The sequence below is a fragment of the Xylocopa sonorina genome, chromosome 9, assembly GCF_050948175.1.
Source record: "Xylocopa sonorina isolate GNS202 chromosome 9, iyXylSono1_principal, whole genome shotgun sequence".
Lineage (NCBI taxonomy): Eukaryota > Metazoa > Arthropoda > Insecta > Hymenoptera > Apidae > Xylocopa > Xylocopa sonorina.
The window spans coordinates 9,305,426-9,326,941 of NC_135201.1; the positions used below are offsets into that span (position 1 = coordinate 9,305,426).

Consider the following 21,516-nt stretch of genomic DNA (forward strand, 5'->3'; position numbering starts at 1 on the left):
ATCATTTAATAAAACTGAAACCAAATATCAATTGGTACGTATCAGTAATATCATTTAATACGTCTCTTTTTATATATTGTGCCATAATGAAATATAGAGAAGGTGGGTGGTTAAGAGAATGTAAAGTTTTGCTGTTTTTAATGGAAAATTCATATCTTTAATAGTCATCTCTTTTTTGAAATCACGAAAGGCTTACATTATTTTTGTTGGAAATAAAATATTTAGGTGGACCCTCTTGCAAGGGAATTTAATATATGTATAACATTATATTCAATGAGATGCGTTTTATATTCAATGAGAACGCTAGAATAAAGCTTGTATGCAGCCTTGCACATTCTAATGTCTGCTTTTACAATTGAAAATAACCATTTTCACGTGTTACAATCTTGCATATATTACCAAGATAAGTAAAATAAAAGGAAGTACTTTGTGTAAACACAGATATACATACATATGCTAACTTTTTCAACGAAGAACGCAAAGACTGCATCTAAACAACAATGTACAAGGCTCTTAATGGAACCTTAATGGATCCTTATCGAAAAATAGGTATGAAGGAAAATATTAATAAAACCGTATCAATGGTGCGCCGATAGTGTTAAATACTATTCTACATACACAAATAATATTTTATACACAATGTACACGTTTGTCAGGGATATAGATTAAATTTCAACAATGAGATTACGTAGAAAAAAAAGTATCTCGTTTTTGAAACTTAAGCTATAACAGAAATCTTATCGAGGATTTCAGCTATTTTTCAACCACCTGCCGAACTGGCTACGATTGGTCTTTAAACGCTTTTTCGGTGGCTGCGTGTTCGATCTCGGAGAACTGGAACTTCTTAACCGCCTATTACTCGCAATTGTTACCGAAAGAATACTGTGGTCCATTTCAACTTGATCGTCGATCTTCATCATTCTAACAACAGGTTGGAACTCGATGCTGGAGCGTCTCTGCTCGAGTTCTGAACTAGCTATAATCGTAGGACTTACACGACCCGACAACGCACAGTCGACTTCGGAGTTTTGTGTTTCCGACGGCACTGTATCGGCTCGTTGCTTCACACCCCTCACACTCGGTTGCTTTTTACACGTAATACTTAAATAGGAATCTTTTTTACAATTTTCATCCTCGTACACCGTGTCCGAGGACATGTTATTTTTTCTGGCGCGCTTCCTCGAGTAAATCCGTTTCCGCGGAGTTACTCTGCTCCTTTTGTACACGCTGTTATGGTGATGGTGGTGGTGGTGATGGTGGTGATGATGATGGTGTTCGATCTCGGAGTCGGGGTTCTCTGACTGATCCTTCTGCTGCCGCTTTCTCGGTAATCCATTCGAGTTATGATTATTCCTCGAAACAATCCCAGCCTCGGTGTCTTTTCTGTACAAAATCTCGTGATTCTCGCGTTCGACGCGAGACTCGCAGCTTTCGGAGGATGCGTTCTCGCGTTGTCGTTTCTTGATGCTCGCCTTCGAAATGTACCGCCGTTCCGATATAGAATGAACATCTTTCCGAAACACATTCTCGTGATTCTCATCGTTCCCTGGATCATTCTCAGATATCTCCTCGATTTCCGATAAGTTTTTTCTGAATGCATAATCTTTATTTAATATGAAATTCCTTTCAGTCTCATTGCATATATCATGCGTAAGCGAATCTGTGCAAGATTCGGTATTTGCTTTATGTAACATGGAATTATCGGGAACCTCTATACTTACATCTTTCTTTTCGTTCTCGTCTGGGTTCGCGCTCGATGAAACATTTGGATTATACATTTCGAACAAGCATTCGTCGTCTTTCCTCTGACTAAATGTTAACGACTGTTCACCTTGCGTGACACTCGTTGCAATCGTTCCGCTTGTCCTGGTGTTACCTTCCTCCGTTAATCTGTTAGACATGTTCGCGACCTGCACGTTGCAGTCTTTCTTATTCGTTTCAGCGCTTTTGTTCCTTAAATTCTCCCTGTCGCAGCTCGCGTCCGTTAATGATTTACTCTGAAGCTTCTTCTTCATTTTGATACCAGGCCAACCGGTTCTATTTTTCCGCTTTTTCCTTCGTTTCAAAGGCGACTCGACGTTAACCTCGCCACACTCTGAACTCGCGCAGGACGAATTTTCTAAACAGTTCAGCACCTCGTGACAACTTTCCAACAACTCGAGCAAGTTCGGCGGTGGCCCCCTCGGGACAGCTGGCTCGTAAAGATTCAATTCCATTTGCGTCATGTCCGGTTCAAACGAATCACCCAATTCCAACATATCGTTTGTATTATCGAACATTTCATCGATAGACCTCACCTTCTCTTTCAACTCCTCGTCCACGTCCGCCGACTTCAATTCAACCTTTTGATATGGTTTCGGAGTATTTGCTTGTAGCCTGATGGGATGACACTCGTCTATCGTACATAAATTCGAAGATTGCTGTTGTTCCCTTTTCCTAATGATCGTCGACATAATCGCTAACGTGGAGGCGTGACAACGCGGACTTTTCCTTGGCGACCGTCCGATGCAACCTGTGCTCCGTCCACGACCTTTCCTCTTGTTCTCGTTCCTGCTTTGGTTTTTCAGCAGAACCTCGTGAAAATTTTCGATCTCGTACGGTAAAAGAAACGGCTTCTGCGAATACTCGTCGCTGAAGTAATGCCAATACTCTGTACCCTCGTCCTGCCGTTGATACGTTTGGTACCACGGTTCGGATTTCGGTACAGTTTCGAAAGAGAACAGCATTTTCTCAACCTCTGCCGAGGGTTTGGACGGATACAGCTTCTCCACGCCTGTCTCCTCTTCATTTTTATCGACGACTTCCCCCTTTATCTTTTCCTGCTGCTCGATTATCGATAACTCTTTAATGCCAGCCAAAGGTGCCTGATACCTTAATCTGCTCCCAGGTGTCTCGAATTTATAGTAATCCACGTTGTCTTTGATGAGCGCCTCCGCTTGCGTGCGTCTTCTCTTCCTAGCTCGGCCTAAACTTATAGAGTCTTGGGAATCCTCCTCGACTGGTTCCGATTTTATAGGGGAACTAGAACTTAAAAACGAGCTTGGGAATAGGGTGTCGTTATACTCACTTTCGGTGTCTCTCGGTAACACGCTACTTTGCTCGTCGTCACTAATCTCACTCGAATCGTCCCGCTTGAACTCCCCAAACATAAACGACTCCGCCTCGTCGCTTAGCAACGACAACTCGGACTTTCTTACACGCTTAAATCGTACAACTACTGGCTTTTCACTAGATGGCACTTCTTCCTTTTTCTCTTCACCATCCCCGTCATCTCTTTGCACTGTACATTGAGAATTATTGTTCGGTAATACACTCGATCTTAACTTACTTCCTAACACTTCCACTTTATAGTATGCACGATTATCCTCGATTAAACGTTCTTCAACGGACAACCTGTGCCGTCCTCTAACGCTCCTGCTGCCTCTCCTACCCGATTTCAACGACTTCAGTTTCTCCTCTTTCGCTGCTTCGTTCTTCTCCGTATCGGTCAACGTTTTACCTGCTTTCTGTTCGTCCTTTACATGACCGTTACAAAGAGTATCGCCGCCATTGATATCGTCCCGTTCCTCTGAAACTTTTTTCGCATTCGACGCAGCGCTCCCTAACTGTAATTTACCATTTAATTCCTTCAACGATTCGCTTCTAGACGACCCTTTCGAAAGTTCCATGCGAGCATTATCATTCCCGCTCAAAAGATTTTCGTTACAACCATTCTTTATGCTCCCGTTCATCTGTTCATGATTTCTATTCTTCACGGGACTCGGTTCCTCTTTGATGCATTTCGCGTTATTCTCGACACCGTTCTCCTCGTTACTGTTATTAGTTATTGTCCTTTGCACATTCTGGCTAGCAGAATGTTTCCGTTTATTACACATAATGTCGTAGCTTCGTTCACCGCAGCATTTCTCTTCCAATTCCGTCGAGAAGGTTTTAATCTTGTATTCGTTCTGCTTCGACTCTTTCAATTCCTGCTCTTCCTCCGCGAACTTGCCTCTACCTGGCTCGTCCTCTTCGATCCAGATTGTCCCTTTCGCTCGTTTCTTTATGGTGAAACCTTCGAATTTATCATAAAACTTCTCCGCCTTTTCAGCCTCGTGCCAGGGGCTACCCTTCGACCTCAACAAATGTCCGCTTTTATGCTTCGCACGAGTACGTAGATTGTGGGAGGAATTTAGCTTCAAGTTGAGATTCCTACGTGTACCGTTACATTGTACCATTTTTATGTCTTCAACACCGAAATCCCCTAAACTTTTTGCATTCTTATTAACTTTCCCTTCTGGCAGTACAGTATCATGAAGATTATGATCTCCATTGGAAAACAAATTGCAGTCTTTTCTACAAAAGAAGATAAAAGCACTTATTAAACATGATTTGTAGTTAATTAGTAATGGAAACGGCGTATCTTTAAACATATATTACTCCATACTTGTTTTACGTACTCTATATCTTTCCCTCTGTTTAATTTTAGGAAAGCTTCCACATTGGCTCCCGCATTGATCAGTGTATCCAGTGACAAAAAGTTGTCCTCGTTTCGAACAAAACTGAGATGCTGATCGCTTTGTACATGTTTGCTCAAATCTCGATACGTGATACGACAAATTTCACAATAACCGGAAGCTATGTGTTCTGTTCTTCGTGTACGGGCAGTTGTTCGTGGCCGCCGAGTCATTTCTTTGTTCTGGTTTACAAACAACATTTCCAACTTAGTATTTACTAATTAATACCACCATTTACCAAGTTTTCATCTAGAAAGTTTGATCGTACCTCTTCTTGGTTGACGGTCTGAATACCTTCCTTGTTTTCTTTTACTTCTTTTCGTAATTTTTCCAGTTTTTCTCGTCTTTTCGTATTGAAAGGACAAGAGCCTGGATCCCCGTGAAAATTCAACGTCGGCCACACAGGCAGTTCAACGAATACAGGTCTAGTGTTCCTATACGTCGACGTGCAATTATAGATTAGAATAAGTTCAACGCAAAGTAAGTACAAAGATTTCGTGCCAAGGGACGTACCTCTGAAACGATTCGAATTTCAGATAAGAACCCTTGAGGTGTCTGACTTTCAAGTCTTTAGTTGAACTCTGCTGACTCGAGAGCCTCAATTGCTTTAAATGATTTGTATCTTTAACAGATGCGTAGATTTTGTCAAGCCAAGCCTGAAGTTTATCGATTGCCCAAATAGGAATTCCCCAGCTTTGGGCGTTGTAAAGTGGATCGACGGAACACTGTTGTGGCTGTATCAGAGCACGCTCCAACATTGCCTCCACCCGCGATTTCTGTGAAATAGTACGTAAACAAACGATCAATTCGATTAAGCGTACACGCTAGCAGGGCGGTACGCTCGATTAAAATTAAACACCGCTTTCTTTCTTAACTAATCACTTACAGATCTTTGGGTAGTTTGACCCCGTAGATTGGTTGTATTAGTTAAGGGGTATTCTGGACTAAAAAATGGCGTCGTAGGAGTTGCCACCGGGGTTGGAGTTTCTAAACTCCTCAGCGAGGGAGGTCCCCCGCTGCCACCACTGGCACAACCCCATTTATGTTTCTCGAGATTTACGTAACCAGTTTTGTCTACTCTGTCGCTGATCACCAGGTTCACGTTTCTCACTAAAAACAATTCTATTACCTACAAAAACGAACACAATAAGTTCATCAGAAAACATACATCTGGAAGAACAAACGTACAAAACGGATAAACACAAGAGAGAAGAACCAAGAGTACGAACATCAGAAAACAGGATCACAGAGGCAGTGCGCGGAAAAACAGAAACGAGGATATGTTTACCAGATTTTCACTGATCTTAACTCACGAGAATCAGATTAAACGCGTCCAAGCGTTAAAGCGTTCGCTGATAAGTGACCCGTCGACGGACGTACGCGAGCCACAGGTTTACATCGCGGTACGCTGACGTCGAGCAATTCTCGCGTTCCTCTTCGAGGCGCGACTTAAACGCGCTCTAAACCTCGCGTAGTTAACAATGGTCGTCGCATCGTTGCTGACTGTTCTAATAATACGCCTACGGGATCGCGGAGTCGGGACAATAACGAAGCACGTGGGATCAAACGCGAGCTATAATACAAGATGTTTTTATCGTGACGTTAACGGGATCGTAGGCGCCTCAAAGAGGATGCAAAGAGGGCCATAGCGATCGTCGGGTCCACGCTCGATCGCTGTCAAACAGTCTTGAAACGCAGGAGACGTCCGCGCGAAACAACTTCCTCGAACCTCGGCACTGTTTATCGGCTCGCGAATTCGCGAATATCTCGTACCGCGCGTCGTGAACCGTTCGATGCGGTTTGGTCCGCGACGAACGGATACGAGGTGGTCGGGCAGCGCGTGCCAGCAACACCGTGCGACGGAAACGAAAGCAAAGGTGGCAAACTAAAGGATCGCTGGGACGCTCGACGAGATCGTTACTCGCGGGGGAGAACTGTCACGCACAAAATGGCCATTCGCCGTTAACAGCTTGTGAAACGAGCCTGGAGGCGGCGCTTTGCGTTCTTGCTCGCTCTACGTCGCTGAATACCGCGGCGAAGCGAGCACCGTCGCTCCGTTGGACACGCGAAAATCGTTTTTCCCAGTATTTTCGCGTCCATACTTTTCGTTTTTTCGAACCACAACACAACAGCCGAAAGCGACGAATCTCTTGCCCCACTTCGTGGCCGCGGTTCCCGGGCTTTCCTAAAGATGGCGCGACGCGACCCGGTTTTTCAGCGGTTGTTTGTCAACAGAAATATTTCACGATATATAGGGAAACCCTCCAGCCTGAACGTTCACGCTAGCACCCTTTAAAACCTCCAGTTCTCGATCACCAAAACCTTCGTACGAGGTCGGAGAACCTTTTCATACATATTTGCCTAGCAAATCGAAACGATCTAAAGTTTCGTTCCAAGTTCGTACAGTATCAATGTAAAGTTTATTACCAGCGTTAAAGTATCCCTTTAAAACTGATTAATCGTAGATTAATTAACGCCAGCAGAGCGTAGAAGTAGCTGGAGGAAACGGCGGGAAGAGCGAGACGGAGGATTAAAAGGGAGACGCTAAAGGGAGAGGGGAAGATGAGGCGCGTGAGGCGAAGGAGGGGCAACATATGGAACGGGGACCGACATCAACGGACGCGGATGAAACCGTGCGGGTGAACCAACGACAGATGGGAAATAAAGCGATGGTTAAATAAGCGAAGCTCTCTCACGAGCATCACCTACGCGTAATAGAAAACACTTACTCCTCCCAAATCTTTGATCTTCGCTTCTATCTTAGCTGTGGTAGCATGATTCTTAATGTCCAGGTAAAACGATTTCCCCTCCAACGGCTTTAAATCCTTCTGCGCGTGGACATCTGAAATGTCACGGAAATGTCACAACAGTCGCCTCGCTTTTATCGTGCTCGATGGGATAAGGAACAATTTAAGAACGTTTACACAGAACGTGATATCTATCGAGGCGATAGAAACTGGCTAGATTCTTGATAAGGTTATACGCTCGTTTATTGACGAATTATAAAATCGAAGGAGTCGTACCAGGGGGGCAGGGATCGAATACGGTAACGTATTCAGAGGATCGAGGATAAATTGAACGAATATTCCTGTTCTAGGCTGTGGAACGGTTGTTGTTCTTGTACGTTCGATTATCTCGGTTATCAATCGCGGGTGTACAGAGGATGCAGGTTCGACAATCGACGGTTGAATAAACAGATTCGCGGATACTTAAGACGTACGTGAGTGCTTGTTCAACTGGTTCTGTCGTGGTGGCTGCTTGTGCTCCTGATGTTGAATTTTGGATGGCGATACCATTCCTACGCTATACACCGCACAGGCAACAACGATATTTCCCTTTCACTGTACCTTAGTATTTTCGAAACACTTTCCATTCTCACAAACGTACCGCGTATCCTCGCAAGTATCCTCTCGCATCTTTGTCAATTGTGTCTGTTTCTAGCGGCGATCAATCGAGAACGTAACCGCACCGACACGATACTCTCATTTTAGGGCAAGCTACCTTCGACTCATCCGTGGTCATCCAAAACGTTCTGAATATCTTCGTGAGCTGAAGTTATGCACGCTAGATGGCCGTTTGAAAAATCTACCAAAGACACGCGCAGGGGTTACACGCGCCGCCGTTGAAATGTTTCTGAACCTGCTCGACGTCCACTTGAAAATTCTACGACCCTAAATCTTCTTGCGTACGATGATGGACGTCGTTACGGAATTTTGGTAATCATCTACCGATTCTTCTCAGAATTTCTACGTTGGATCCAGTCTTTCTGTTCGTATGAATTTTCATGGAAATGGCGCATACGAAATGGACGATTACATTGGTTGACAAATTGCGCGGTTATCGATGCGGTTTTAATTAAAATACTTATATCAACGTAAGTTCTATTCTTGTGCGATAAATGCATATATTGTTTCTCAAATCCATCGGCTTTCTCTTTCTCACACACGCGAGTGGTTTCACTCGACACTGAAATTCAGATCACCAGATACATGTACGTACATCGTATCGCCTTTGTTCATTGTTTCTTTTTACAAACTTTCGAACTTGGGCAAAATTATAAATTTCAATAATCTTTAAAAACAATCGATAATTGTTCAAAAATGATTAATCTTATTCTCGAATCGTAAGTCCAGTTTATTTACATCCGTTGTACATCCATCGTTTTCGTTAACGATCACGTTAACAAACTGTTTAACTCGATTTCTCGTTTTGTTCAAGGTTTCACGGAATTTCGTAATGGCATCAAGATCCGCCACGTGAGCGTATTTAGTTAAACATTATTTTGTCGTTCGCGCACGGAGAAGCTTTTTTCGATTCCTCTTTCGTGGCTCGAGCGATACGATTTGTGGCTGATTTCGAATGGTTCGAAACTCGAACGGACGCGAGCAATTAAAAAAGAGTTGAGAAACACTGAAGATCGTGGCAGCGGTAGGAGTAGTTACATACACTGAAAGACATTTGTCGGTGTCGTGAAAGCGATTGTTGGCCAGGCGGATTGTTGTGATGATCTGCTTGATTAAACGTGAACAATGTCTAATATTTTACGAGGTCTGGTTCTCGGAGTGCTCCTCAGCCTCGCGAACACCAGCGTGCTCCATCCGTGGTACGAAACCTTGCCCGCGGTTGCCTTAGATTACAAAGTTCATATCGATGCCGGAAAAGAGGATTGTTACTTTCAATATGTTAATGCTGGCGCTACTTTCTACGTGAATTTCCAGGTACACAAGTAATCTTTATACAATTCTGCAGAAGAAAAAGAGAAAAAAGAGTAACTTGATTTTCATTACGTTTGTTCAAACCGAGATGCAACGTACGTAAAAATTTAAGTATAATCCTATGGCTTATCTGAATGTTTAACCATATGGTCTCTATGTCTATCACTTGCTAATAATTACCAAGAGGTTGAAGGGAAAGACGGTTTTAAAGGATACGTGTGAACGCAGGTGGTACGCGGCGGAGATGGAAAGGCTGGCTTCGCGGTAAGAAATCCAGAGGGAATAATAGTTCATCCGTACCAATGGCTTTCAAACTCGGATTATCAAGATACCGTGAAGAGTCCTGGTTATTATAGCATTTGTATAAACAATCAGTTTTCCAGATTTGTCTCAAAATTAGTTAATTTATACATTACGGTGATCAGGTAATATGTTTATTTTGTATATTTTGAAATCGTTAAGTATCATAAGGATTGTGATTAACAATATATCTTCCGAAGATACGACGAGTGGGATAAATATTCGAAGGAGCTACAGGATCTGAATGTTTCTGTGGAAAACTTTACCGTACGTATCTCTTATCATTGTTTGAAAATCACGTGTTACTTATCGTATGTTTCTGTTTGTTGTAGTCTGCGATAATCAATGTGGAGAAAAACATTAATGAAATGCTTCAGACTCAGTACATGAGTAGAAGCAGAGAAGCTCGAGATATGAATTTGTTGCTAGTTAATAATTCTTATGTCCAAACTTGGTCTATTGTACAAATAGTTGTCATAATGGTAACGACAACGATACAGGTATATTTTGTAAAGAAATTATTTGAAGTGAAACGATCTAGATATTCTAGAGCTGGCATTTAGATTAGATATCACTTAAAAGCCCTGTACTGCGTGGAGTTTCACTTGATAAAAAAACTTTCTACATTAATAGCGATGAAAAATAATGACGAGTTCGTTGGACTTCCAATTTGTAAATGTAATACTCTTACTTTTAAGGAAATGATCTATTTTTCCTAAGTTAAAGTTCACTACATTTTTAATGTTGGCGCTACAATTCTTTTTTTTTTTTTTTTTTACGCGGCTAAGAAGCATACCCTGTAAGACTGCATTATATTTTATATTTGCATAAATGGAACATTCCACTGATCGTTATAAAATATCTAAACAGCAGTTTCATCCATTTTTTACCCTCAGGCTTTTTCTTTGAATATACAAATTATATTTACACTATACTAAAATACTAAATAATAGTATTTATACTAAGATAATAAATAACAACATACTTTTGTTACATGAACATGTTTTCAATTTCGTCCTATACATAGCACGTCGAACGAAAATTGAAAGACCTTAAGTTAATATAGAATATCGTCAAACTTGGTTTATTAAAAAGTACATAAATTAATCATTTTTATCGTTTGGTCGTTCGTTCCTTAATAAATAGCTGAGTGTTGTTTTGTTCTTCGCCGTGATACATTAAACATTTCTCGTTTTACCGCTTAACGCCATAAAACGATGTCTCTGTTTAAGGTTTTTCGCTCGAACATGTTCCGAGGCAACCTCTTTCGTATAATTTCCTGGAAACCAACCCTGTTCACCGTTTAACAATTTCTCACCGTGATACCAACCATCAGACATTTTTCTAAACACATTTATGACATCTCCTGAAAGCAACTCTTCGCGTTAATAATACCAAACGGAAGGATATCAAGATGGATTTGGTGATATTTTCCATAAAAATACTTGCTCACCTGGATGCAATGATAATTCGTCCGGTTGGTTCGGAGAATAGCAATATAAGGCTACCACTTGAGGACAGTCCCATATCTCGTAAAGAGTTTCACCTATTAGCCCTCGTTTCGAGGGTGAGACAGCTTCTAACCATCTTTGCCTTTCTGTATCACTTTCGCATGTTAGAATGTACTCAACCTGATGCCCAGAATCATTCTCCAATAGAGTCAAGAGCATCGCATTGCGCCCAGCAAACGGCGAATCTTCTGGAACCGACTCCAAAGCGATCAGGCTTCTTTTACAAGTGTCTATGACGGTATACGTTTCGTCATGAGTACTGCGAGCCAGAGAAGAGAAATAAATATACGTTTGTGTATTTTGCAATAAGAAGAAAGAAAAATCGACGAGCCTAGCATCGAATGTTCATACTTAGACTTGTATTTTGCGACTAGAAGGTAATCCGTGAGCAACAATAGGTAGAGTGGCGTTTTGTTAAATCTCTTTCCAAACGTGAGCTTGTATTCCGTATCGGCTTTCGTCGATAGTTGTACGACTGGTCCACTTTTAACTAAATGTTTCCCCTTTAATGCTATCGGTTTGATTTTCACGGAATAGTCTAGCTTTCTGTCCAAACAGAATTAACTGTTAACTCAATTTTTTACAGAGAACATCGTCTGTGCTAAGCAGTGAATTTTACCTGGCTAGATTTTCTATTTCCATTTCCTTCACCGCAGCACGGGCACCCTCGTTACATTCACCAACAACGTAATTTAAACTTGATAAAACTCTTTCCCACTGACATCTATCATCGTGTTCAATTGGTAGTTTGGAAAGAACCGCGTCTGCCAGTAAAGGAAGCCTGAATCAAATTCATATATATCTTCACATTCTGTTAACATAGAGCATTTGCTGTTTTAAACGTTCGACGGATGATCTGGTCTTACCTGGTTATTCGTTGCATCGGTAACATCAAGAATGAATGCAAAGACAAGCTTTGACAAGCTGAACGCGCCTCTATTTGCGAGACCGTTTCCGCGAATTTTAATCCTTTACGCGTCCTGGAAAACGAACGGCCGTCGGTACAGCATCGATCATCGACGTGCAAGAGAAAAGCGTTCCCTAACTTACCTTAGATCCTTGAGAGTAGTATCTATGCTAACTTGATTAGAACAGTACGCCACGTAAATGTCTAAACACTTGTCAGCATATTTGAGCAATACGTCCGTCAAACCGTGCAACATCGGATCGTGACTCCATACGGTTTCTAATTCGGCTAGAAACTGCTCCGACGCTTGCAACACGCTTGGAATACCGCCGAATAATTTATCGTTTTCGATCGGTGTTAAAATTTCATCGATGGAGGAGTCGTTGAGAAACTCGTTCCTTAGAACACGAAGAGAATTTAAATAGGACGCCTCAGACGTAAGGATCTCGAACTTCGCTTCTTGAATTTTCTTCTCTTCCTTGCTCAGTCGTTCTATCAATGAGAAGAAAAAAAAAAACGTAACCTTCGACAGACGTTGCATAAGAATCGCAGAACATTTACAACAACAATGTACAACGTATCGCTTACGTAAAAGATCATTGTTGATGACCTGCGGTGTTTGGCACCATAACGTTCTATATCCTGGCCTCGCCAAATCCGTGGTACACCGTGATGGAATCATGCCTTCGACCTGTGATCAATCGACGATAACTACATTGTATCAAAGAGTCCAGCGTATTCAAAATGTTGCAATATTAAGGGTAGTCTAATATATAAAGTATCTGTTCCAATACCTCCTCGTAACCTTCCGAGTTAGAATCGAACGCGACTCTAGCAGCATCCGCTACGTAAAATTGATACAAGGGTTCCTGGTCGGCAAGTACGCTGTAGTGATCTAGTTACACGAGAAATTACGAAATCAAAGAGAAAGAGCGAAACGTGATAACGTTCCTTCAACAGCTAGACAACGTACCCATTTCCTGACTTGGATTACTGTATACCGGTTGCTTGTCCAAATTGGTCCGATCGTTACAGCTGTCCCTCGTCGCCGTGGACTCGCTGTTGCCGTTCGCGGTGTAACCGTTCAAGTAGAACGTTGAGAAGGGTCCGCTGACGTTTTTCTTGAAATGCCTCGCGAAGCTGAAATACTTTCCGGTATCTAAATTCGAGTGTTCGTTGGAGGATTCTTTGTTCTCCTCGCAGGAGTGTTCCTCGTCGACCGAGGTCCTTCTGCGCATACGACCCAGGCTCCCCTTGGTGATGCTCCAGGTTCGTCGAAGCATCTTTATCCGTCTGCCAAGGGTACGCGTCAAGCTGACCTCGCGCGGTGGCGGAGGATTTGGTCGCGTGGGCGCCTCTAAATACGCTATCACCAATTGACTTGGTGGCTTCTCTTCCGTCCCGGTACTTTCCCCGATCCTATCCATCGTCACGTCGACTTTCGACGATTCCGAATCCGAGCTGAAGTCGTCTGGCTGATACGAGTGCAGGCTCTCGTACGTGCTGTCGTCGGATGTGTTGTCTGTAAAACGTTAACGACTGAGTGGACGACAAAAAAAAAAATAAAAAAAAATAAAAAAAAAAACGGAACACGCGTAACGTTGTACGCGCCTCTCTCCCTGGCATTACTTCTAAGTAGGTACGCAGCAGGAAAATGACTTTCCGCTCATTCATACGACTTTCAAGTAAATCATTGAATTTATTGGACTCTCATCGATTAAGTCGACGTTCTACATTGAAATATATCGGGTGAGAAAGATAGATAAAGGTTCGTCGCCGTCCGACAGGAGAGTTTCTAATCAGCCGGAGTTCCTAAAATCTTGCAGGGACCTTCGTGAACGTAGCAGGACGTCTCTTGGGTGTCCACATCCTCGTCGAGATCGATGACCCTCATCTGAACGAGGCCCTGCGTTCTCGGGCTCTCCTGCGCCGTGCGATCCTCGCGCTCTTCTTTCTTCCATTCCTCGATTTTCTCCGTGCAGCCAACGAGCAATACCGATCCGCTGCCAAGGCTCACGGCCACTTTAACATCATCGTTTACGATCAAGCGTTACTGTATGTCGTTCCTTTTTACCGTGTACGGGTATACGAAACACGTGTGGTGCGTGGATACAGTGTACGCGTGTGCGTGCCGTGTACGTGTGCGCTACTCGAGGTTTGTCCAAGCTTCGAAGGCTAACCGGTGGATCGAGGGATCGGCGGGAACCAGGGGAAGAGGGGGAACCAAAGAGGAGCAAGAGGCGGGTGGAAACCATGGCACATCGACGAAACGGACAAGGTGAAATCATTTCGAATCGCGTAGTTTCTTTTCCTCTTCGATTCTCAAGCAAAATACGCGCGCGCGCTATTTCAGATCTCCACGATCCAGTGGAATTATCTACACTCGTTTCACGTTCGTCGAGGAAAGCGTGAAAACACGGTAAAAGAGTTTTTCTTTTTTTACGAATCGGGTGACGAACCAGTCTGGTCGTTCGTTTGGACGAACCTCGGGTCTCGATCGAGTAGTGTTGCGTGGAGAATAAAGCGTCGAGGATGAGAGTAGCCTCTGTTGCGATTTACCTTGCGTGTTCGGTCGTCGGAAAGTTTTCAAGGTCTGTTTCATTTCCACGACATGTCGACTCGTCGCGAACGAGTCCCGTTAAAAGATGGAACCCCGAATGTGCTGTGGCTCGAGAGACGGTTAGGATCGTCGCATCGAGCCGATGGATCACCCGTATTTTATCTTTCGATACGTGCAGACGAGCGGCTCGGCCGTGACTGACACCGGGAGAGCGCAATACGCGCTTTCACCTCCCGGCGATCTGCCGCTCGCAAGTCCGGTTTCCAGGCTGCGAGCTCGCCGATCAAATATTTTCACGCGCCTCGAAATCATCTGAGCCTTTACGCTGTCCAAGCGTGTGCACGCGATCTCCTGTAATCCTCTCCGTGAATCTCATCGATGAGTCGTCTTCGATCGAAGCCGACGGAATGCTAGCCGGAAACAGCCGGGGCGTTCTCTCTCTCTCTCTCTCTCTCTCTCTCTTCCTTTTTAATTTCTCTTTCGATTAGAAGAAAGCGTGCCTCGAAATCGCAACAGGCTCGCGCTGGCTGGCGTCGATTTCCTCGAGGGATCGCACACGGGTAGGGGAAAGATCGCGATTCCTCGTTGGTCGCGAAATATGCGCGACTGGCATTTAACTTTTACCTGGGACAGTCGACCGTGCTATTGTTTCGGCGACGCCACGGTACAATGCGCTAAACGGTGCTGTTGCGTAACGCTGATCCGCGGAATGGCAACGCAGAGTTAAATTTCCTTTAAATTGCGCGTTCCTTTTACGTTTTAGTCCCGAGCGTGGGTACAGCGCGAGACGAGACGAGAACTGGGATCGATGAAGAGCGGTTCGCTTTGTTCCGTTCCTGTATCGTGATCTTGCACGGCCTTGACACTCGGTCCGTTTAAAGGTACGAATCACGTTGAATCAATTATACCGCCTACTTGACTGTCGATCAGAAATGCTTGCCATCCACGTGCGCTAGGCGCGAAGCGGCAAGCGCGCTTATATTACACGAATTCCTGTTTCAAAGGTAAACGACACTCGGTTTCTAGACGATGGCTGGTCAGAGAAACTTTTCATGTGCCTGGTATTCAAATTTTCTCGGTTACGGGGTCCGTGGTAGGTGAAATATTTAAATCCCTTTGCGATCCCTGTGCGGTGGGGATCAGAATACACCCACAGTATCCCCTGCTTGTCGTAAGAGGCGACTAAAAGGGGGAAGAAAGGGTTTTAACGTGGATGCAGAGAAGAGTAACGTAATTTTAGTTAAGGAAAAGTGTAAAATGAAAAGTAGAGAGAGGAGAGAAAAAGTGTACATATGGAAAGACTGTTTACAAGAGAGAAAGTTTTCTCTCGAAGATTAATTACCTTAAAATGCACTTATTAATAAATTACACTGAGAATGGCTTGCACTTGCTGGAACGCTTTTGGGAAAAACCTTTCGACTGTGAGTGGTTACGGGAAACGATAACGGTTATTCCATAATTCTCGTGAAAAATGAAAATTCATTTTCCTCGGAACCAAATCTTATCGACATAGAGATAGTTTTCCTTATCCGGTCGTTGTATTTTCGAGCTTCTAGGTAAACGAATGAGCAAAAGAGAAGATAAGGAACCCCTGAGAGGTCGTGTACATAAACTGTACACGTTTTGTGGTTTAAACTCCGCTAGGAAAAGATAAAACGAAACGTCAATGCTAGTTCGTGAAGGTTTCAGTCTCAATCTACGATTCCAAACGCCGAACGTGCTCGTAAAAAACGATTCACTACAATCCTCCAGCGTGAAGATATATAAATAAGCAATACATACATATTATGTATAGAAGAACCGAGAATGTATGAAAATACTTTCTACGCAAGCTTACCGCATGACGCTGATTCGCGTGAAATCGACATCGACGATGACTTCAAGCTTTTCCTGGACACTCTGGACCGTTGCCTTTTCGTCTTCCGTGACCATTTCTGACCAGCCTTTTTTCTGCACGGAACGGCTTGTGTCTCTGTACTTTTTTCGCCAGAAAAGATACGTTAAAAAAAGAAGAGCAAGAGAAAAAAGGAGATACGTATCTTTCATCCCCCTTGTATTCAATATACTTACGACAAAATGCTTTTGTTCGCGTACGTAGCCGAGTCTTCCAAGTCCTCCCACTCGGACTCTTTGCCGTTCATCCAAGTGGATCCCAGGATCGAACACGTTGTCGAACCAGCGTACAAACTATTGACTCGCTCCTCGCTAGGCAAGCCTACGTCGTCGTACACGTCCTGATCGTTATCAAGCATATCGTGGATATCCTCGTCCACGCTGGAGTAGTCGTTGGTATCGAACAAGCAACCGTCTTCTCCCTCCTTCGCTTCTTGTTTATCGGTTTCCTTCTCATTATCCGCAAACACCTTACTCGCGTAGCTCGGACCCATCACGTCGTCGTAGATGTCGTCAGCGTCTTCGAAAGCAGTCGAAGGATCGTCGAGACGATTCCCATCGACACGCGATGACGGTATACCCACATCGTCGTAATCATCCTCCTGTACAGTCATATATCATAATGCAATTGAGGAAGAACGACGGTGAAAGCGATTGTCCATAGAGCGTCTACGCATCTTATCGACGTCTCTATTAGTCGAATTCTAACGATCGCTGCGCCTTAAAGACCGCCATAAAATGTCATAAATACTACAAATACTAATCACTCGGTATTTCTACTGATATCCGAAGTATACATTCTTAAGACGGCTTAATAAAGCAGAACTATGCCTGCTCAGTACGTAAAATCAACGTCTGCAAGATGTTCTGCGCTCTTTGGATGCTTAGCTAATTACACGACGGCGAATAAGTTACAGAAACGAATTGGCGTGACGACTGAACGCGTGAAACCGTGTAATCGCGTGGTGGCGTCACGGATGTTTAAATTTCGCAGGCGTATCACCTCGCTGATAATATTCCTCGGTCCTACGTCATCGTACTGATCGCAGGTATCGTTATCTTCGAGATACTCCCGCTGCGTGGATTGGCCGTTCTCAAGAGGGCCCTTGGTCCGATTGTTCCACAGAAAGCTGGCGTTGGTAGGTAACTCGGCACGCGACAATCCTGTTGCTCTCCCATCGATCGTTTTCACCTGTTGGCTCGACTCCAACGCTTTTGCCGTGCGCGTCTGCAACTCGGACAGCAATTCGCGTTTCAAGCTCGCGATGTCGAACGTGTCGCCCTTGTCTAAAATACCAATGGGATTGCGATTAAAGCGGGGTAAACAACGATTAAGCTCGCTCGTCGAGAGATTAAATCTGGATCAACGAAGAAGGTGGGGCCTGGCCCAGAGGAGAAACGTACGTCTAGCTGCTTCGCCCCTCGATTTAACGGCGGTCATTGCCGCGTCGAAGGAGGTTGTCGAAATCGCCGGGTGTCTCGCTCGATTATCAGCCATCGGGTCCTCGTGGCTGCCACCGACGAGAAGAGGCAACGTGGCACACTTTTGCTCGTGCGTAATTACAACCTGCTCTAAATTAAACCTGACCGTGTTTTCGTTCGAAACCAGGCTCGGGTTCGTCGCGGACGCCACGTGAACGAAGTTCGTCGGCGATGAAATCTTCAGATACTTCACCTCCTCCCGCGAAAGACTCCTCGACCTGTACCTGCTGCTGTTAGAAGAGTTCACGCCGAGTTTCGAGTCGCTCGACAACGCCTTCAACGAGCTCAACGACCCGGTGTGGCTGCCTTTCTTCTTCTGCCGCCTCTTCGGCCCCTTTACAAGGTAATCCGGCACGAAGTGCAACACGTTCTTGGTGAAGTGCCTCTTCTTCTTCCCGCAGCTGGGAATCTCGCCGGCGAACACCAGTATCTCCTCTGACAACGTTTCCATCAAAGGTCTCGCCTCGTCGACTAACTTCGTCTCAGACGAACTGCTGCACGCCAGATCGTTGGTCGACTTGGACTTCACGAACGCATCCTTCGCGCACAACGCGTCCTCGTCGTTCTCGTAACCCTCGTCACCGCCCTCGTTCGCCGCCTTCGACTCAGCGGCACACGCGTCCCCGACGAATGCAGTTTCTATCCTCTCATAGTCGTCCGACGGCGATTCGTTGCTCGAACAGGAACATTCGTTGGAACTACGGTCTAGCGGGTGAGCTCTCTCGCGAGCATCGCTCTCGACGTAATCCGTATCAGGTTTTCGCGGGGGCTCTATCGCATCGATATCGCTATCAATCGCATCGGTGCACTGTAAACAGACAATACTGCGTTGTCTGTCGGCGACAGTGGGCTCCTCGTCGGCGCACGGCGGCTCTGGCTTCGGCGGCGACACGACCAGCAGGTACTTCGCGTGCTGCCTCGACGAGAGGCACGTCGTGTTCACCTGGACGAAAGCGTTTCGCGCGATTCGTTAGCTTGCGAGTGTACGTTAGCTGTTGGGACATTTGTAACGGTTCCGCGGAAACGGTCTCGAGGAATGCGATAGAAATCGTAACTGTTTCGAAGGCAGTTTTACCAGACGCTTCTGGTAGCGAGTCACGAGGTCTAGACAAACTGGCTGCCGAGCGGAGGAAAGCTTTTCGACGAACAGATGGATAGAGTGTAGTACGGGCGGTGCCAGATGGGACTGGAGATGAAAACACGGTCGTTCCATGCTGTGACGAGCAAACCGTGTACAGTGTTTCTGTAAAGACGACTAATTGAATGGTCGGTAGTTGAAATCTCTTTTGGTGAGCATTTAAATACGAAGGGTCCAGTATCTTTTGAAAGTATGTGGGGGGTTTCTTAGCTTCGTATTTAGATACTGATCGAAATGGATTAAATATTAAAGCCAGAGCAAGCCTTTTCGTGAATTACTGTCGTGTATTCGAGAAAATCGTTCGCATTGGATAACGAAAAGGATTTTGCAAGCGATATTAGCGAGTCAGGTATGCTCGTCACTGGGTCTAGCGGACGTTGTTGACAAAAACGAGATAACGAGACGATTCTGCCTGGTGAGACTCGAATTCTTAGCCGGTAGCACGTGAAAAACGTGGAGAACTGTTCAGCTACTTTTACGCTAGGTATCGTTCAATAGTTTTCGAGTAGAAAGAACTTCTTTCATGCTTGTGCTTTCATAGGAAAGTTTCGCAACAAGTTTCCACGCAACACTTTCTTATTAGTGAAGTCCAGTATTTTCTTACTGGATCGAATTCAGGCGTCAGTGGGTATCGCAAGTGGAAAAAAGAAAGAAATTGTAGGAGAGAAAGTTATTTACTGACCCGATTATCTTCTAAATTACCCCTAGAACTCATCGAGGAGTTCTCCGGTCGAAGAACGTAAACGTTTGTCTACGTTGCATCGTGAAATGAAATTTCTTTCTCGTCTGCTTGGTACACCTAGCACGTGGCAACGAAAACTATAGAACACAAAAACGTAAATGTGTAACGTGAATCAGAAATAATCCACGTTGAAACTTTTTAAATGTATCAATTCGAAAAGCTCTCTCTCGCTCTTAAGAGTTCTAGAATTAATACCTGTAACATTTGTCCGTATACGATCCTAATTAATGCGCGAACATACTCGTCGTTAGTTAATCAACGAAGAGTAACAGTTACGAATGTATCCGTCGATATTCCTCGTGAACTCGCAACCGATACGTATCTCGCGATTCGATAATTAAGTAACGCGAACCTTGAAGCTCGATCTCCTGGCGATAGCCGTCTCGTTGGAGGTAGCCCATTTTTTCTTCGATTCGTTGGTCCCTTCCGCCGCAACGTTCTTATCGCCAACAGGCACCAACTGCAGAGGCAACGTCGCTCCCTTTAAAGCCAGACTGTCGAGAGTCGCGTAGATGATCTTGTCGGTAGTTGGAGATGGTTTCCGGTCTCCGTGAAGGAAACTCCTATTGGCGACTGGTGAAACGTTCATCCTTTCGCTTCTCTTCGCTTCTCTTCTTATTGCGCGGCCAGTTAACGATTACAGATCGAAGTTATCGCGATGTTTTCGCATAGCCAAACGTGGCCTCATCCCGTTCAGCAATCGAGTGAATTCCAGTGGAAGCACGGAAGAAGGACGCATAGTCGGCAATAAACGTAAGGACGCTGTTTGAACGGTTCAGCGATAACGCGAGAAACGCGACCCGTTATCAGACACTGTTAATAGGCGACGCGTACCAGGATCACGCTCGAATTTACCTATCGCGAGCTCGTTCGATTCCGCGATCACCGCGCGTTTCGTACAGTCAACGATACCGTAATTCCTCTGGTGTCAGCAGCTTTTCGCGACACGTCGCTATTGGCTACGGGAGACCAGTGAGCAACGTTACAAAATTCTGAACACTCTCTCGAGAATGAATCACAATTAAAACGCGAGAGCAGCCTTCCGCTGAGCGCGTAGTTTCCCGCACGATCGAGTGCCGCGGTGATCGCGATTCGTACAATCAGCCACGGATAAATCTGTCGGCAGTTGCTCGACGCGACGTCCAGAAAAACGCATCGCGAATGCCGTTTTCGCAACACAGTATCCCGCTCCTCGTTCGCCTCGCGTTACACGGACGTATCGCGGTTTACAAAACGAACGATAAACGCCGCGCGGCCAATGGCGAGGGAAATATTTTTTATTCCTCACGCGTTTCCTCGTTCCACGGTAAAATTTGTATACCTACGATTCGGTTCTGCTTTTCGACACACTTCTTCTGCTGTTCTTTGTCTCGCACAGGGAATTCCTCGACACGTTTCCACGGCACTGCTCCCGCGTCCCTCCCGTACCGTTTTAACGAACGATCGCAAAACACGTTTGACACTCTCGACGCGGCTCAAACATGACCTTAACGAGGCCACGGTTACATTTGTCAGTTGTTCGCGTGGTTTATCGGTGACACGCTCGACAGAGCGATTCGCAAACGGGACGACATACGTGTCCCCAGCGGGTTACTCGGTACTGGATAGACCGCGTGCGCGCTCCACCGTCTAACACCGTGCCGATCGAACCGATCGCCGATCGAGTGACAAATCACGCATACTCGGTGAATTTTTAAACCGCTTTGCTCTGCCTCCGCGCGAGCCGCGATCCCGCGTACAGGAGATCGGTCGTGCTCGCCAGTTTTCGTCGC

General features: G+C 44.9%; 4 protein-coding genes across 5 annotated transcripts; 1 reads left to right on the plus strand and 3 right to left on the minus strand.

Annotated features, from left to right (window-relative positions):
- Positions 1-306: 306 nt before the first annotated feature.
- Positions 307-7,927, minus strand: LOC143427533 (uncharacterized). Its single transcript, XM_076901746.1, has 7 exons — positions 7,717-7,927; positions 7,226-7,338; positions 5,383-5,625; positions 5,010-5,272; positions 4,765-4,930; positions 4,440-4,678; positions 307-4,335 (listed from the first exon to the last, which is right to left on the minus strand). Exons 1-7 carry the CDS (start codon positions 7,790-7,792, stop codon positions 750-752), a joined length of 4,686 nt encoding a protein of 1,561 aa, XP_076757861.1. The 5' UTR covers positions 7,793-7,927; the 3' UTR covers positions 307-749.
- Positions 7,928-8,894: 967 nt separating this feature from the next.
- LOC143427579 (transmembrane emp24 domain-containing protein 5) lies at positions 8,895-10,445 on the plus strand. Its single transcript, XM_076901828.1, has 4 exons — positions 8,895-9,214; positions 9,440-9,636; positions 9,712-9,778; positions 9,844-10,445. Exons 1-4 carry the CDS (start codon positions 9,026-9,028, stop codon positions 10,072-10,074), a joined length of 684 nt encoding a protein of 227 aa, XP_076757943.1. The 5' UTR covers positions 8,895-9,025; the 3' UTR covers positions 10,075-10,445.
- Positions 10,446-10,568: 123 nt separating this feature from the next.
- Exn (Ephexin) lies at positions 10,569-20,350 on the minus strand. 2 transcript variants are annotated; one of them, XM_076901753.1, is made up of 14 exons: positions 20,097-20,350; positions 17,787-18,807; positions 17,386-17,669; positions 16,560-16,984; positions 16,327-16,466; positions 12,903-13,451; positions 12,724-12,824; positions 12,518-12,620; positions 12,073-12,421; positions 11,889-12,002; positions 11,642-11,803; positions 11,374-11,568; positions 10,965-11,281; positions 10,569-10,877 (listed from the first exon to the last, which is right to left on the minus strand). In XM_076901753.1, exons 1-14 carry the CDS (start codon positions 20,331-20,333, stop codon positions 10,690-10,692), a joined length of 4,185 nt encoding a protein of 1,394 aa, XP_076757868.1. In that variant the 5' UTR covers positions 20,334-20,350; the 3' UTR covers positions 10,569-10,689. The 2 variants fall into 2 exon arrangements, with proteins under 2 accessions (XP_076757868.1, XP_076757869.1); XM_076901754.1 differs by having other exon boundaries at positions 10,715-10,887.
- On the minus strand, positions 13,722-14,796 carry LOC143427588 (uncharacterized). The gene is made up of 2 exons (XM_076901842.1): positions 14,489-14,796; positions 13,722-13,951 (listed from the first exon to the last, which is right to left on the minus strand). The coding sequence occupies exons 1-2, from the start codon at positions 14,529-14,531 to the stop codon at positions 13,725-13,727; spliced, it is 270 nt and encodes an 89-aa protein (XP_076757957.1). The 5' UTR covers positions 14,532-14,796; the 3' UTR covers positions 13,722-13,724.
- Positions 20,351-21,516: the final 1,166 nt, after the last annotated feature.